Source organism: Accipiter gentilis, chromosome 10 (assembly GCF_929443795.1).
Source record: "Accipiter gentilis chromosome 10, bAccGen1.1, whole genome shotgun sequence".
Taxonomy (NCBI): domain Eukaryota; kingdom Metazoa; phylum Chordata; class Aves; order Accipitriformes; family Accipitridae; genus Astur; species Astur gentilis.
In genome coordinates, this window is record NC_064889.1 from 36,397,654 (window position 1) to 36,414,857 (window position 17,204).

Below are 17,204 nucleotides of genomic sequence, written 5' to 3' on the forward strand. Positions count from 1 at the left end.
TAGCCTTTAGTATGTTCATGGCAGATTTTAATGATGTTTTATATTTGGTGATTATCTTAACAGGACTGTGAACCCCAGGTTGGAACCTAACATGACTTGAATACTTAATTCAGTGCATTAAATACTATATTCAAAATTGTTAGATGGATTTGTTAACCTTATGTGTATGTTGCTTTGAGTGTGTCTTGAATATAGTCCTTGAATTTTGGGGGGGTGGGGTAAAGATGGACTGCCTGGAATGAAGCAGTTGCAAATAATCTGAACTGCTCAGATTCCTTTACTAATCACCAAAACAAAACCCCCAAACCATACAACCCACCCCAAAGCAGCAATTTGACTTTACTTTTGCGAATGCAGGAGCCATTCTGTGAGGACAATTTTGACAATATTGTTCAAAGTTAAGTATTTCTTAATTCACAGAACAGTTTGGTGCCATCATCGACCGGTGCTTGAATGAAGGTGTTCCTGTTGGACCAGATCCTGGTTATAAAACTGCATCGTTTCACAACTGAGAACACAAGAACTTTGAATGAAGTAGGTAAGTCTGCCTTCCATGACTCTGATACCTGCTGTTCTTAAGTTGCTTGATTTGAGACTGAAGATGCTCTCTTTAGGAGAAATACTTGGCATCTTACCCTGGAGAAAGTTCTTCATATGAATGGTGTATTTATGAGAGAAAGCTACCATGTTGGCAGCCTGATTTCTGGTTTCACAAGTTATTTTTCCTTTAGTAAAGCTGTGTGTTAGTTCAGCATGGACTTTATTTGAAGGGGATTAAATACCTCTGCTTCTTGCTCAGTAATGGTGGCCAAAAACTACTATTGTGTAAGAGTTGCACCATTTAATGCAGCAGTAAGGAGATGGGAACTATAAACCAGAAAAATTAGCTGTGGAGTATTGAGGAAAGTAGTTTACAGATGCTGTAACTAATTTTCAAAAAAGGAGGAAAAATTATTTCTGCAAGAGATTTCAGCTAAGATCTAAACTTCATCTGGAAATAAAGGTAAGTGCACAAGTGAGAAACCTGGAAAAAAAAATTGAGGGCTTCTGAGGGATAAAAGATAAGGAAAAAAACAAGGGGGAGAAGCTCTAAAGATGGCTGCAGCACTACTGAATGCATTTTCTTATTTTCTTGTTAGAATGCAGTGATGCTCTAGCTTTATGCCCCAATAAATAATTTACTAGACCATACATGGTTGAGGGATAAAACTTTATTTTAAAAAAATTCAAATTTCACTTGACACATAAGTCTTAGTTGAGGTAAGTGAATGCACTAGCTTAAGAAAACAACTTCCAGGATTGGATTTCATAAGCATTTAATACTCTCTTGCTTGCAAGGCTCCAAGAGCTAGAGGTGAAAAATTGTAAAGGAAGTGTCAAGTTTTCTATCTAGCTGAACTCTGCTGTGGAAGAACAGAATTTCAACCTTTTTAATTCAAGCCTCTTCTGCTTCTTTGCATACTTTTCTTACTTGGGTCTCTTGCCCTGAGACTCTTTACCCCTCCCAGGTCTCAGATGCAGCTCCAAGAGGTGGTTGAACAGTACCTAATTTGCAATTTGGACAGCTAGGCTTATGCTAAGTTTAAAAAAATGACAAAAAACCCAACCATACCCAACCCACGATTGGCAAGCTGCCCTTGTTGAACTTACAGCTAAAGACTAAAGTCAGAAAAACTTTCTTCTCTTGCCATCCTCAGCTCTCAAGGGGCACAGTAGGGGCCTCCAGTGGCCCTTCACAGTCATCTTAAGCTGCTTTGTATGTGTATTCTGAACAAACTGACAAGGCATTACCGTCTCTGGAAGTACCTGAATTCAAGGCTTAAGCTTCATTTTCTAACATGCAAGTAAATATCCTGCAGAATCAATAGTCTGACTAGCCCCTCCAAAAGCAGATGAAAAGGTACCTGAGCTGTTGGTACCTCAGAAGTGTAGATACTCACAATTTTAGTTTCCATATGGTAAAAATACTAAGTTACAATTAGTACCTGAAGTATCTAAGTGACATTACCAGCACTACTAAATGGAGCAAGATTTAAGCTGGCTGCGAGCTAGAGTGCCAGCCTGACTCTCTCTAAACAGGACAGATACTGTTTGATAATCTACTGAACCTTCCTGGCTACAGGAAAAGAACCGTATTTTAGAAGTATTGAAAATACTCTTCACAGGATAATTCAAGGGAACACTGAAAGTACAGGATAAGCTAGTATTTTCTTACTCCCTAACAGTGAAATAGTTAAGCTTGAAAAACTGACAATACTGCAGGCTTTTTGTTGCTAACAGTGGATAATCTTACCTGCAGGTGTCCAGTCTTCCTCACTTCAGCTCTTACAGTAAATTCCAACCTACCTCTGCTATATGCAAATTCTTTGCATCCATCTGAATCTACTCACAATTTTTTTTCTTATAAATGTTGTAAATACCAACAGCCATTTGCCTTTTCTGAAATTCTTGTACCCCTACTACAGATGCCTGGGGAAAAAAATGCAGGCATAGACGATTAATCTTTTTGTACTGATAATGTTAAGTATGGGGGATAATAATCCAATGTGAATTAAGCTTTTAATGCTAGCATAGAGGGCTAATGTAGCATGTTGACACTGCAGGAAAAAGGGCAGAATGATTGTCTAGGCTTTATAAAAATATTGCTATTCTAACATGCCAAAATATGTTTAATTGAATTTGAGGTAAGAAGGCCCTCAATGAGCATTACTTCAAAATATTTAAGTCCAGTAGTATTGCAGTCTTTTTGACCAGGAATAGGTTCGCTTTGATAAGCTCATTATAAATCTTAGTTGCTCCTTAGGGAAAATAGTGGTAACTCTATGTAACTTCTGCATTCAAAGTCAATTAATTCATATTTTCTTTTCCCATCCTATTACATGGAGGAGACAGTTAAATTACCAACATCTGCTACATTTTGACTGCCACGGGTTAAAGCTCTGCCAGCAGGGTCTGCCTGAAGCCCATCTCCATTACCTCCCATGGTGGATCTCCAGCAGCAGTCCCAGCTTGCTTGGGCAGCCTAGTCTGTCCCTAGTCCTCAGACCATAATCCTGTGCTATTGCACATGAATGCAAGGTGTTCCCAGGTAGCTAGTGGGATTTCCAGGAATCCTGCACATCAGAACAGCACCTCCCTTGTCTCTGTTGTTGGACAATAGAAAGAAGGTTGTCTCTAAGTCTTAGAAGAGCTCTGTTGAGGAATCATGGCTGCCAATCTGCATGTCATGCCTAAATACTAAATTGCTAAGACTTGCTCTGACATAGGCTACACAGTAAATATAACTAGGGAAGACAGAGCAGATAAGGATAACTGTTGTACTCTAGGTATTGGTCTAGTTTGAGGCAAGCATCTGCATTAAGTTGATGTAAGCATCACCATGCAACTACTCTAGAAAAATATATTCCAAGTGACAACACAGAAAACAGTTCAAGAAATATCTCAAAATAAGGCACTTAAGTGAGACATTAACAGACTGGCTACATATTTAAACAGATGTTATGGCTCAGACATCCTTGCTCTGGAGGAATGAACAGTACCGTGCATGGAAGAAATGGCTGTTGCATGCAGAACCCACTATCCATTCATACTATTAAGGCAGCATTGTGTACAAGGAAGCATAGCAGGATATCACTGCTCTAAATACTTCGTTCTTTTTGAGTGGTATAAATAAAACTTTGGTCCATTACCACCCCCCTAAATGTTTACAGGCTTATTTCACAGAGCAGCAGCATTAAGCAAAGTTAATTCTACACAATACACGTACCCTGAGACTAGAGTACAATGAAATACTGACAAAAATCAAGTCTGGAGGAAAAAAGGGAAAGGGCTTATGGACTGCTTAAGTTAATTTGCTGATGCAAATGCCTGTTTCTAACTTTTTCCAGAGTAACAAATCCAATGTTTCACAATAATTTTTAAATGATTCCAGCAGGAAGTACAATATAGTGGAGTTCAAGTAGTATAAAGACAGGTTTTTGTTAACAGATTGTTGATGTCAAACAGCTGGAAACCCAGGTTTTAACATTACACTTTATAGCAAGAACAAAAATCCCTTCACTCACTGCTAAAACACCAAAACTTTCCAGCCTGGGTATGAAAATGAACATCCAAAATACAAAGAGACACAGCATTGATCAAGTACCCAGTCAAAGACCACTTCTCTGTTGTTAGAGCTAATGGTTACTCGAAGCTTGAAGTTCCCTCCCTCGTTGCTGGAAGGCCCTAACTGCACAACTTCCATGTCAAACGTCACAGTTGATCCAGAAGTAACAGCAGGCAGTTGGTTTGTCATCTCTTTTCCATTTACAAATACTGCCCCTGAAACAGTCAAAATACCAAATATCATTTCTCAGTTCCTGTATGTACTAATGTGCAACACTATCTCTCCCTATTTTTTTGCAGGCAAATAGAAATGGAAAGTAACCCTGCCACATTCCTTTTTGTCACATCAAACAGGCTGCACTAACTGCAAGCAGGAAAAGGAGACCCATACTCTCACCAAAGATTTTAACTGCACAAGTAGTATGTACGTAAAACATGGATGAAGTTGCTCATATGTAACCCAGTGATATAAAGAACCAGGGGCTATGGGTTTTGAGAAAGGAAAAAAAAAAAATTCACACACTTCAATTACATGATTCAGACTCACCATTTGTGCTAATGCACACAGCTTTATCCCGCTGCAAAGAATCATAGCCGTTCTGCTGCTCCACACACACTCCGAGGCTGTCTCGTCTGTCTGGCTGTCCCACAGTTTCAATTCTACCAGGCAAAAAGTTAAGTCAAACCCTGAAGCTTTAAATCAAAACATACAATGAAATTCAGACAGTAATACCCTGTCATACCAGACCTCTGTACTGTGCTCCAGGGCTTTCAACGAATTCATACAACCTTTTGGGGAGATCCCTGTTGAATGACCAGAAGTCCTACCACCTTTCCCAACAGCTCCACTGAGCAGTGCGTTCTCTATTAATCTGTACAAAATACGAATCTGCTTCCTGCAAGCTTTCATTGCTATTTAATAAACTTACCCACTGTCACAGCTTAGAGTCTTTTGAAATTATTTCCAGTTGTCTTAACCAATATGTGCAAAACTACAATCATCTATACCAGATTACTGGTCAATATCTTGTATTATGGCAAGATGGCTGTAGTTTCAGCAAGTATTTAAAAAGCATGACTAAAAGGGGGTTTTTGAACCCTGCTATGTTCTGCTGTGAAGGGGTGGGGGCAGAAGGTTGATGTGTTTTGGTGGTGAAGGGTTGTCGGGTTTGAGGGTGTGTGTGGGTTGTTTTGGGTTTTTTTCATAAATTAGCTTTGTGCAAATGTGTATTAACACACAACGCCCAGAAGACCATTTACAAGTCTGGCTTCTGTTCAGCTGCATTTAGGATTTTGGTCCTGATAAAGAATCTCCAAAGAAAAAGCAAACAAGTTGTGCAAATGACCTGGGACACAGTTCCCTTTGGGCCCTGGCAGCTGAGCAAGGCCTGCACAGCTTGTACACTGAAGGGCTCTTCTGTATTTGAGTCCTTTCTCTCATACTGCCATCTCTCAAAGGTGCAATCATACTTTAGAGAGAGCCTGAGTAACTTGGGAAACTTTTCTAGAAAGTAAAACAGCATTTATTTTCCTTACAGCCCGAGAGAAAGAGCAGCACTGATACATGGTTGTTGCCAAACAACAGAAAAACTTCAGCAGAAGCTTTTAAGAACTGGAATAAACTGGGCAGTGGACTGGCACACCATGGGTTAACTCTTTCAAGACAAAACAGGGAAGATAAAATTGGAACCATGTTTTACTTTTGCACTCCATGAGGTTTTTTAGTCCCCTGGGAACATCACTAAGATAGCAAAAGCCTTGTACTGTAAAGCAAAGAAAAAATTTAAATATCCAAGAAACTTCTAATTTGGAAATGATCCGCAATGTTTTCCCAAAACAACTTTAAACGAGATTTCAAATCCATTTTGCTACTCCACTTTAGATTTTAAACTCTGCCTGAGTTACTGGTGAGGTTTTATAAACAGCTATTTATCAGTAAACTTGAGAGGTAAAGCCTTTGTGCTTAGGTAACATTAATTCATGTCATCCCTAGTTAAGGGAGCCTTTCTTGAGTTGGAAATAAGCATTTGTACAGGCACAAGAATGACCAAAAATGGATAATTATAAACCCATTCAAAAGTAGAAATTTTATCATGTCAATCTGTAATTCACACTTACTCATTTATTATAGACCCCTTTTGCAAAGCACTGTCAAGGTACCCTGGACCAGCAGCAGTAGGAAGAAAAAAGCATCAAAGAAATAAAGAGGACAGCACATACTGAGGAGCAAGAGTACACCCAGAGAGGGGAGCGTTTACACAGGAGACAGTCTAGGACCAGCTGAACATTTTAGATTCAGCTCTCTCACGGAATCCAGGCTCAGGCCATGTTTTTCATCATGCACTTCTGTATTCATCACACCCAGGCTTTCCAGCATCAGGGCTACCATCCCCACACCGCTGCCCTCACTCCGAGAGCACAGACTGGGCTGGCTGCTAACACGAAGTAGGAAAGAGCCAAACCTTCCTTACACCATAAAGAGGAAGCACAATCCGAGTGCCTAAGAAAATGGCCAACCTGTAATTCTGCAGTAGCTTTCCTCCTCTCACACACATAGGGAAGAGGGCCAGGATCTGGTATAGATCACCATCCCTTCCCTTAGTAGGTTTTGATTTTTCAGCAATTGATAACCAGCCCAAGACAAAGAGCCCTTGTACAGTACAGAGCATCACTGCACAATCTCCTAAGCTTCGCTTTACTAGGCTAATTTTTCCTATCATGTTAGCAAAGTTATTCTCTAGCCTCTGTGATCCCTGGGACTTAAAATTTTAAAAAGCCTACAGAATACGTGGTAAGAACAATGCTCAGTGGGACACTTTTCAAATCCCTTCTCACCACTTCCAATGCTGCAGAGCACAACCTTGTCTCTATCACTGTAGCACACAGACACTGCACCACTTCAACCACCACCAGTTTCCATTTGCCTCAGACCACAGGCAAGGGAATCTGCGGGTGATCACATGTGCTTCCTTTATATTAGCTGTCAGTAGAGTTGTGGGTTCCTGACAAAGTCAGCGTGATCTTCATATGGCACCTGCTGGATGATCCCAAATTGCCAGATTGGCCAGACTGACTGGGTGGCTCCCCACTGCAAGCAAAAGCTTTAAAGAAGGACAGCTGCAGAGCAGGTCAGTGGAGAAATGTTCCTTTTCCTAAGGGCAGCTCCCTGAAGGCTGCAAAGGAACAGGATGAGTCTTGGCTTAAAGCAATGATGTTTTCCTACAACTTGTCCAAATGCTTCACCTCAGAGGATAATTGAAGCAGTCTATCCTTAAAAAGCAAATAAAAAGCATTGCATTTATTGCAGCTTCACTTCCCACTGATGAGGCCTGAACACACAAAAAGAATACAAAGCTGCTTCACAAATACCTGTAACATGAACCTTGCTTATTTGGTTTGTTCTGCAAGCCACTTATCCCCTTGTGAATACACTTTTGTTTCAACAGATGGAGAAAGCCAAGCGCCAAGTACTACATCTCCCTGCTCAGGAAAATCTCACACACTTTCAAACAGGAAGCTACTCTTGGACCTTCCAAGAGGAACACAACCGATTTTTGACGTCTTTAATCTTAAGATTTGTGTCATTATAGTTCTTGTGGACATGTGCTTATTAGTGCTCTGCTATCCTGAAACAATCTCCTCTTGGAGAGGAGTCCACATTACCAAAATGTAAAGCAAAAGATTTTCATGTGCTACCAATAAAAAAAGATAAAAGGCATTGGTCTGAAAGAGAATGAAGGGAAACCTCAAAGTTCTGCCTTTAATTTCACAGGCATTTCTGAGCCAAGAGAAGTTAAATCTAGCAACAGATTTCAAATGAAAGCTTTAGATCTTTTTATTCCATCTCAGACGGGGCAACCGAATACATCCTCATACTACAACCATCTAAAGTTAAGATTAGTTATCAGGAAGGGAGAAATGAAACACCATGGAGTAAGTTATAAAAATATAATGAACGACCCCCTTAAACTGCCTTTGGGGGGCTGCCTACTGTAGAGCAAGTAGTTTTATTTAACCAGGGAAAGATGGAATAAAGCTTCAGAGTCTCTGAGGTCTGTAATTACAACTGACATATCCACAAGGACATTCCTCATACCCTGTTAAACAACATCATCTCAGGGATAGGACTACAGGCAGCAAAGCTGCCAAGGTTTTTAATCACATTCTGTGTCAAATGGAAAGCTTGAATTCCACAAGATCCCTTCTCCACTCAGTATTTTCTAATGCCAGTTTCAAGCAATAGTCTGATCAGCACTAGTTATCGCAGATGTTTAAGACATCAGCGCCAGACTGTCATCCTTACCTGTCCCAACAGCATATATAATGTTTTCATGACCAAATCCTGCAAAGCTTGTGGATACTCTGGGAATAAAAGCACCCACTGACCCAAGGTTAAAAAGAATCAATGGCAAGCCTCCACTAACTTCTGACCAGCCAGTAACAGCTGCTAAAAAACTGCAGGAAGTTCAACATTCCACAGATTTGCTCAGCACGAGCTGTATTTATCCTCCTTCAGGAGTTCGCTCGTCTCTTTTAGATAGGTGCAGGTCCTACAAAAACATCAGGTGTTTTCCTAAAGAGCCAGGAAGTAGAAGTGAAGAGAAGGACGTTCAGACTTTACCCAGACACACTACCTTGACTGGGGCTGAGCTGATGTAAAACTCAAATATGCACCATGACTCAGATTTACATACAATTGAGATGTAACTGACTAGAGAAGGAAGCTTGGCTCACAGGAGATGCACCAGACAACAGCTACCCAGAAAGTACTTGCCTGAATGTTAATGTTTGCCCACAGAAATAAGTAGGAGCTTTGGAGTAGAGCACACCACATGACTGAGAATCATTTCGAAGCGCTATGTTTCTTCGACTGCTCAAGCTGTAACCCTCCAAACCAGCTGTCCATTCTTAAAATAAAAGAAAGAAAAAAAAAAAAGGCATGAAAAGTGTGAACCTCAACTTGACCACCTACTGTCTGTGCAAAACCAAATCAGTCACAATGTCTGCTCAGTTTACCTCATATGAAGCTTAAGGTATATTAAGAACAGAGGCTAGTTTTGCTGCCTTCTGATGGAGATTTCTTTTTCAAATAATTTGCAATTACAAAAAATATTTCCCAGCTCACAGAATTCACCAGAAGTTCACTCTGCTGCAATCCCTGCAAAGTCATATTGTAGGCAAAGGAAAACCTTCATTACCCACTGCCCTTAAAAATTTGCAAGTGAAGAGAAAACTTAGGTTTTACTCTCTCCAAGTTAAGAGCTTGTTACGAGACTGTAGGTCATAAAAAAATGCTTAGGTAGGGTTGAAAGAGAAGGAAAAAAAATGCTTCCCTTCCAGCTCATTGATGCTTTCCAAGGCGAAGCAGTGAGCTACCTGCTGGAAAGGTTCACTAACTGTCCCTCACACTAGGAAGCAAAGAATAAATTGTAGGATGAAAGGATAGTTCATCATACATTACACACATACATCATAGCTAAGGACGCCCCACCATCATACAAAAAGCAGCTCCATAAGTCATTCAGCTATAGACCTTCAGGAGTGCTGCGCTGATGACACAGGCTTAAGATGAAGATGAACAGCAGCAAAACAGTACCATGGGGAACTAGCGTGGTACGGCCGATCTGAGGAACACTCCATGGACTCCACTCTTGCCGTCCATCTCCGCGGGCACAGACTCTGAACTGGTAATCAACATTAGGATCAATATGCAGCACTATGAACTCTGTCTCCGAGCCGACATATACATCTTCAAAGTGACTGGCAGTACTCTTACGATATTGCAGTCGGTAATCTTGTGGTATGAAGTCATCATCCACCTAGAGAAACATTTATTGCATTAATAAAGGACCCCCTCTTTTTTTTCTTTTGCCCCTGAAGTGGCACACATTAGGATAGTGCTGCAGGCTGTCATCAAAGGCAATTCTGAGTCGCAAGGTATTAAAGAGCAGAAAGCATACCTTATAGAAAATAAAATCAGTGTCTGAACCAACTAATACAAAAAGTATAAGAATGATTTGATTACAGTTTAAAAGTATCTACAGGAGAAGAAACATTTAACAGGCAACTTTTCAATCTAGCAGAGATATAACAAGATCCTTCAGCCAAAAGCTGAAGACAAATTTGCCAAAGAAATTCAGTGCCAGTTTTTAACAGCAGGGGAAACTCACTATTATTCTTCATAAACTGTTCCAGGGAATGATTTCCAACTCTTTGATAATCTCTAAGTCGAAAGAGATTTTCAAATTTTTTTTTCCCCACAAAAGTTCCACTATGCCCCAAGCATGACCAAATTCAGGGACCTCCTCTATAGCACAGAAAATCAGACCACATGTGACAGTAGTGCCTGTGGTTTTGTAACCTGAGTCCACATCCTTGACAAGGTAAGGGTGGCTGACCAATGGCTGGCTGTTGCTAGAAAAACAAGTTTGTTTAATGCTGCCAAGGAGCACAGTAGAGCTGTCCAACAACTAAACCTCACCAGATCACAGCAGTGATTTACTTAAAAATAGTTTTTGTGTACTGAAGAAAAAGGCTACTTGACTAGCTAATGCCAATATTAAAATATTTTTTCTTTCTATCCACTGCATCTCCCTAAGAACACCAACATGTTTAGGTGTAAAAGCATAACCGAACAGGTTCAGCCTCATCCTGGGTCTGCTAAAGCATCTTCAAAGGGAACAAAAGCATCAGCCCAGCAACGAAGTTCCATCTGAGAGTGGCTGGCTGTTAGGGCCACACAAACAAACCACTCACTTCCACAGCACAATTGGCTACGTGCAAATCACCTCTGTCAGAAACACGCACACCAGGATTTCTTGGCCTTGTTTGTACAACAGTATCACAGACAGATTACACTCTAGTAATTTGTTTAGAGGGAAGAGTATTTGAAGGAGTTGTTTCCTGCTTTCCCGGCACCTGGCACTTGCTTAAACATGGGAAGCAGGGGTAGCAATGTTTTCAGCTGCCCCTCCCAACTTTCCCTCACACAGGGAAGGTGACTGTGAGGCAGAGGTGCATCAGCAGGTCGGCCCTTTCTACCTGCAGATGGGAGCAGGTAGAGTCCAACAGCAAGAGTCTAACACACAAGTGTCACTGCCAGGCAGACACAAACCCTAGTGCCAACCACAACATCACTAGATTACCTTGCCTTTAAATTAGGCCATTATCATAAAAATCTCTTCTAAAGTTTCTAACTGCACACTGGAGTGGACTATTCCTTTGAAGGCAGTAGAGAATCCAGAATGAAAGTGGCTTTTTCAGTTTCTTTCAACGAAACTGAAATCTGAATGATCTTCACCCAGGATATTTTACCTACCTTACACCATCGGACTAAAATACCTCCAGGCTTCTCAATGAATTCCTCTAGCTGTACAGGTGGTCGAGATGCCACAGTTCCATGTTTGAATATTTGATTTTTCAATATAGTAAGAAGGCAGTCATCCAATTGGGCAGATAAACAAGGCACGTCAACCAAGGAGGGCACTTCTGGTAAGCTGAGAAAGGAAAGTTTGCTGTAATGAAAGGGGCCAGCTTCTACAAATTCATATTTTGTCCATACACATGAATCTGTGCAGATATGCAAAAAGAGAACAGCTGCAGAAATTGGCATGTGCATTTCAAACTTAAAAGACTCAGAAAACATTGTGTTTCAGCCCTAACCAGACTGTCTGTTTCTCAGTAAATACTCTGAAATACAGGCTGTTCCACAAGGAGTGGGTTTCATCGTTCATAAATAAACAGCCTATATTTCTACAGACCATATGGAGGTTGAAAACTACTCCATCCTGTGACTGCTAGCCCCAAAGAAAGCCTACGAAACAAGTGACAGTAACACCTCAAATGAATCTTTTAATGCAGTGGAGTGGAAGGCTTTTGTTTCAGAGGAGAAAAGATCCCCTATACAAGAAGAGCACATGTGCTGCTGCCTCAGATCACCTCAGTGTGTCAGTATCTTACCTATCTAGCTGAATATGTAAAGCTTTTTTTGTAAAGCTGCAAAGTTTCTCATTCTGTTGTCCCACATCTCCATGGACTGCACTCTCTCCTGGAATCAAATGGTAAAAATATTCCTAATGAGAAAACGTCCAATAAAGACATTCTTTGCTTCAAAGAATAACTAGTTCTGACATGAACAACCAATTAAACATGAAGCATTCTCAGCACTTTTGCTAGACACTTAGCTAGAAAATACAATTACAGTTAACAATATAAAGCCTATCTAGCAACTTTTGAAGCTCTCAAAGCTTCCTGTAGACACACCCATAACAGATGTAATAATTTGCCTCAGGTCTCAGACAGTAGCAGAACTGGGGTCAGATGCCAGAAATTAGGATTATTAATCCCTTCCTCCACCTGCTTTAAAGGAAGAAAAAAAACAAAGGACCTTCACTGAGCAGAAAACAAAAAAGCAGGAGCTTAAAAGCAAAAAATAATTTCAACCATTGTGCTGTTTGCTACAATCTAAATGGTAACTATTGTCATAATGAAGGAAATAATCCATGCATTAAAGTGTGGAGATAAATAGAAATCTTTTCATAAGCTTCCCATATAAAGTAGCATCCCACACTTCAGCTTACAGAGACGTACGCTCCATTCTCCTATCTGATGACTCTATGGTAATTTACAACATAAGCAAGCTCAGTCCTTTTCCAAATGGAGGATTACAAACATTACAAATCTCTAAAGAAAAGCATACGTCATAATTGGCAGCAGGAGATTTAATAACCATGGAGCTTAACTCCTTTCTGACTCAGATGCAACAGCTGCTCATTTTGACAACGCGACTTAGCAATGCTTGTACTGCTACAGAGGGAATGGTGACCCGCAGAATAGGAGGCGCACGGCTAGTCAGGTTCTCATGAGATCTGATAGAAACTCATGTAAACACAGGCAATCTTTGCCACCACCCTGTGATTCAGTAACTTGAGACAAAGTAAAACCAAGGCGACTACCGGCTGTCCCAGAGGTTGTGGTGCTAAAAAAAAAAAACCAACAAACAAAAACCCCAAACACCCCACAACAAATTAATTCTTAAATATTGTCACTACTCCTGTGAGCAGGAGGCAGAAAGCTATCAAGCCAGCACGCTCTTTAAGTGCAAAGCTCACGTCTGAGTGGAAGCTGGTAGATTTCCTACTCATGAGAGACTGCTCGATGCACTTTAGTTCACAAAACTGAGATCATGTTGAAAGAAAGTTAAAGTTGCGACACGAGAACAATGCAAGGAAACTGCCAGCATACTCATGGCTCAGACATGCTCCCAGTAGGTTCTTCAGTGTGGGGAAAGCACACAAGAGTGATGTTCCTTTCTGGCTAGGTACTTAGCATCAGTAGGGTACAAACTGGCCCTTACGGTAATACTCCACAAGTCCATTTTTGTCTGCCTCATCCTCAGACTTTTTGGAGAAATTTTTCTCATGCAGTGGCCATTTCATTCTTCCACTGTCCCCCATCAACAGTCAACATAATCACACTTAGCAGGAAAGATAATCTGTTTACTTCAGCTGCTATTCCACTGAGACACAAATAACTTCCTTCAGCCAACAGAGATATTTTGTTATTATGGTACCCAAGATGTGTTTTATTTCAAAGCAGCCTGACATAATCCTCTTTCAAGCATGGAGAGATGCAGGACACCTCTGCAGTGAGACGTTTCCCAAGTAGGTACTTCCTGCCCTTGTAGAGAGGCTACACTGACATATGCACACCCCGGGACTGGAGCGAAATATTTAAATATGGATTTGTAGGAGATAATATTGATCGGCTCTTCACTACATCTACCCAACTTTAACCTTAACATTTGGTTTGACAGAAGTCCAAAGTGAGCCAAATATGCTCATCATAACAGTCTTCAAGAGAAGACACACTAGAAGGTAGAGCCAAGACTTAGTATCAGGTCCTGCCTTACCTTCCCGGAGCAGATCATCAGCTGTACTGACTCCATGCTCTATTAGCTTCTGGCATTCATCCAAGGGTTTGATACTGTCTTGTTCTATAGCATCCACTTCCTGCAGCAGTGACATCAGTCGCTCATCCAACAGCTTCTTTAGGGTCCCTTTCAAATCATTAAAATGCTGCTCAAGTACATCTCTGGTCAATGTTGCACTTTCTCTGATCTAAACTCAGGTAACAGAGAGAAGGATTCAGGATAAAGGCAAAGGCCACGCACATCTTTTATTTTTTTGAACTACCTCATCTGCATCTGCTGGAGAAAAGCGGTGCATGAAATCAACTTTGAAAGAAGGACCACTGGCAGTTCACAAACTAGTGTTGTCATTTTTAGTACACATACAGCAGGGCAGGAGGCAAAGAAACTAGTCTGGACAAGGGGAAGAGTATATTAACTAAGCAAAATACAGATTGGCTTATGTGTACTTCAATCAAGGAATTTTTCTTGTCAGAAAATCCAAATGCTCTGTAGATCTTCTCCCCACCGCCCCCCAAAACTGCTGTGATCCTGTTCAAAAACCACTCTGGTAATCCTCATTGGAAAGAAAAAGATATCAGGCTTTTAGAAGACTATCTAGGAGCACTTTTCCAGGCCCTATGACATCACTGGATTTTTAAAGTCCTTGCAGAGCTGCTTTCTTTTTTTTTTTTTTTTTTTTTTAATTAGCCACCTTCGATTTGTCTGTGCTCCAGGGTTACGGGACAGGGTGAACAGCAAGTCTGTTTTGATTCTGGAAGAACTAGACCACAGAAGGTTCTACAAGTGCTTATTAAAATGTTTGCAAACTTGCTGAATCTGACTTTTAGGGAAGAAAACACATTTGAACACCCCTGAGCTAAAGATGCAAAAGTCAGAAGTAAACATCTCCCTATGAAAAACTTTTCTAAGTCACATGCCCAAGGAAATGCTGCAACATGCATACGGCCTTACACGTAATTTCTAGATCTTTAGAAGTATAGACAACCAACACAGGAAGTTCTCTGGTTAGGTAAAATAAATTTCCTCTTCAAGTAATATTCATGAACGTCTGCAGCTGCCACACAGCTCGGTTTCCCTTCTCCTGTTATTTTAAAGCTTGAGAAAAAAAAAGGAAGCATTTAGCTTCATGAAGGGGTGGGGCGGAGGAAGACAGAACAGTCACTTCTCTAAACCCACTACCTCCATTACATGCAGATACAAATTCAACAAGTCAGCCCCAGAATTACAGATACTACTAGCTACACAGAAGAGGAAATGCAAGTCCCTGAACATAAAGAGCTGCATGAAGACTGTTGAAAATCGTGTCCCATTGGTCCAAAAGAAAAGGATGCAATGAAGGTGTTCTAAAGCGCTTCTCCTATCACATTGGCCCAACCGTCCCCAAATAATAAAGCTTCCGCTATCTGAAGCCCTAATCCAAGACATTCAGCACTTCTGGACACAAGGAATTCTTGGACATGTGTTGTGTGGCTGATTCTTTGTGGACAAAACAACACGTGGTCCTGAAGATGGGAAGAGAGAAAACAGAAACATGCACACAAGCCAAGAAGTTCCCCCAGGGAGGACAAGGAAAGAAAGGTAAGCTAACTAAGCACTGACAGTCACTGCAGAAAGGCAAACTCGCTCCCTCTCAATGCATTTCGAGTTATCAGGCAACAGTCTGAGATGACAAGGTTTGGATTAAAGACGGTCATGAAAAACTCATTTTCTTAAGCAGCTTGCGGTTTAGAAGATGACTAATTTAACGTATAGTGATCGCCCACATTCACTCAGTAGCAGGACACTAACCTAGCAGATTTATAGCAGATTTCTATGCTAATGGAATCTGCTGCAGGAACATTATCAGGTCACCACAGAAACATTTTCTGAGTTTTGTTTTCTTTTCTTTTTTTTTTTTATTTACCCCTTGCAGAATTGAATCAGAGATTGTAAGGCATTGGCTCTAGTCTGCAAAAACTAAAACACTTAGAGGATGTCTTAGAGAAGCCAGTCCTATCCTGGCTCTCCGCAATCTCCCTGCCCGCAGTTGCCTATCTTATCACACATCATCAGCGTGGAGTGGGTGGGTTACTAGTCCCAGTGAAAACTCTCCCCTGGCGCCAGTGCACAGCTGCAGAAAAACCAGCTAACCTGGAATGTTGGCAACACTTAGACGCGACCCACAGAGTACGTGACCCACCGAGTTTGATGCATGGGGACAGCAGACTTCGGGAGAGCAACCAAACCGGAGCATAACTCGTCTAGGCAGCTATTTTTTAGATGTGAGGGGCAGAAAACAAGCGTGACGGTCCCTATAAAATAAGACTTAGCATCCCAACCGCTTTTGAAAACGTAGTTCCTTTAGACTTCTTTTATTTTTGCCTAGGAAACCTCCCTATCGTCCCAGAAAACCAGGCTCCGTTCCGTAACGGACTTCAGCTCGCACTCCCTTCCCTTCCCGGTACTTCCCACCTCCACCCGTTCCCAAGTCCTCCAAGGCAAGGCGCACCTTTCCCCGCAGCGTGTGCGGGACCACCGGGGTCACCGCAGCCCTCGCCCACCCCCGGTCCTGCGGGATTCCCCCTCCCTTCCCCTCACCTCCCCCAGCCAAGCTCTAACAGGCTGCCGCCCGCACCCTCCTGAGGTGGTTTCCACACAAAAACACGGCTTCGGGGGAGAAAAGCAGGACCGGGCACCGCCGCCACCCCTCACAGCCCGGGCAACCCCGTCCCGCTTCCCCCGCACCTGCTTCCGCGCCTGGTGCAGCCCCCGCAGCCGCTGCTCCAGCTCCCGCCGGTAGCTCCGCGCCGCCTCGATGCTCTCCCGAGCCTCCTGCAAGAGGAGCCGAGCCTCGGCCTCGCCGTCGGCCTCCATGGAGCAGCCGCGGCGGCGAGGCACCCGGCGGGGCGGGGCAGCGGCGGTGGCGGCGGCGGCGGTGGTAGCGGCAGCGGGCAGGACTCGCCCCCGGAAAGGCCCCACATCCGGGCACCGTGCCCCGGGGGGGGCGGAGCAGGGAAGCGCGGCGGGGAGCCGGCCCCCGGGGCGGGGAGGGGGCGGAGCAGGAGACACCGGCAGTTGAGAGCGGCCGCGCGCGGAGGGTGGCGGCGGCGGGAAGGGCTCGTGCTGCCAGAGAGCCCCCGAACCGCCTCCGCGCGCGCCGGTCCCGCCAATTTTGTCCCCCTCTGAGCGT

The 17,204-nt window shown here is 42.5% G+C and overlaps 1 protein-coding gene across 1 annotated transcript; it reads right to left on the minus strand.

Moving 5' to 3' along the window:
• Window positions 1–1,196: 1,196 nt before the first annotated feature.
• On the minus strand, window positions 1,197–16,963 carry CRLF3 (cytokine receptor like factor 3). Its single transcript, XM_049811796.1, has 8 exons — window positions 16,760–16,963; window positions 14,015–14,222; window positions 12,064–12,151; window positions 11,423–11,600; window positions 9,701–9,923; window positions 8,879–9,011; window positions 4,652–4,764; window positions 1,197–4,320 (listed from the first exon to the last, which is right to left on the minus strand). The coding sequence occupies exons 1-8, from the start codon at window positions 16,886–16,888 to the stop codon at window positions 4,067–4,069; spliced, it is 1,326 nt and encodes a 441-aa protein (XP_049667753.1). The 5' UTR covers window positions 16,889–16,963; the 3' UTR covers window positions 1,197–4,066.
• Between the last annotated feature and the right edge of the window lie 241 nt (window positions 16,964–17,204).

Excerpts from the sequence above, each read along its gene's own strand:
- CRLF3 (XM_049811796.1), bottom strand. The coding sequence starts at position 16,888 with ATGGAGGCCGACGGCGAGGCCGAGGCTCGGCTCCTCTTGCAGGAGGCT. Across the intron at positions 12,152-14,014 it reads TGATGATCTGCTCCGGGAAG|GAGAGAGTGCAGTCCATGGA; the intron begins GTAAGGCAGGAC and ends ATTTGATTCCAG. Across the intron at positions 11,601-12,063 it reads TTACATATTCAGCTAGATAG|CTTACCAGAAGTGCCCTCCT; the intron begins GTAAGATACTGA and ends TTCCTTTCTCAG.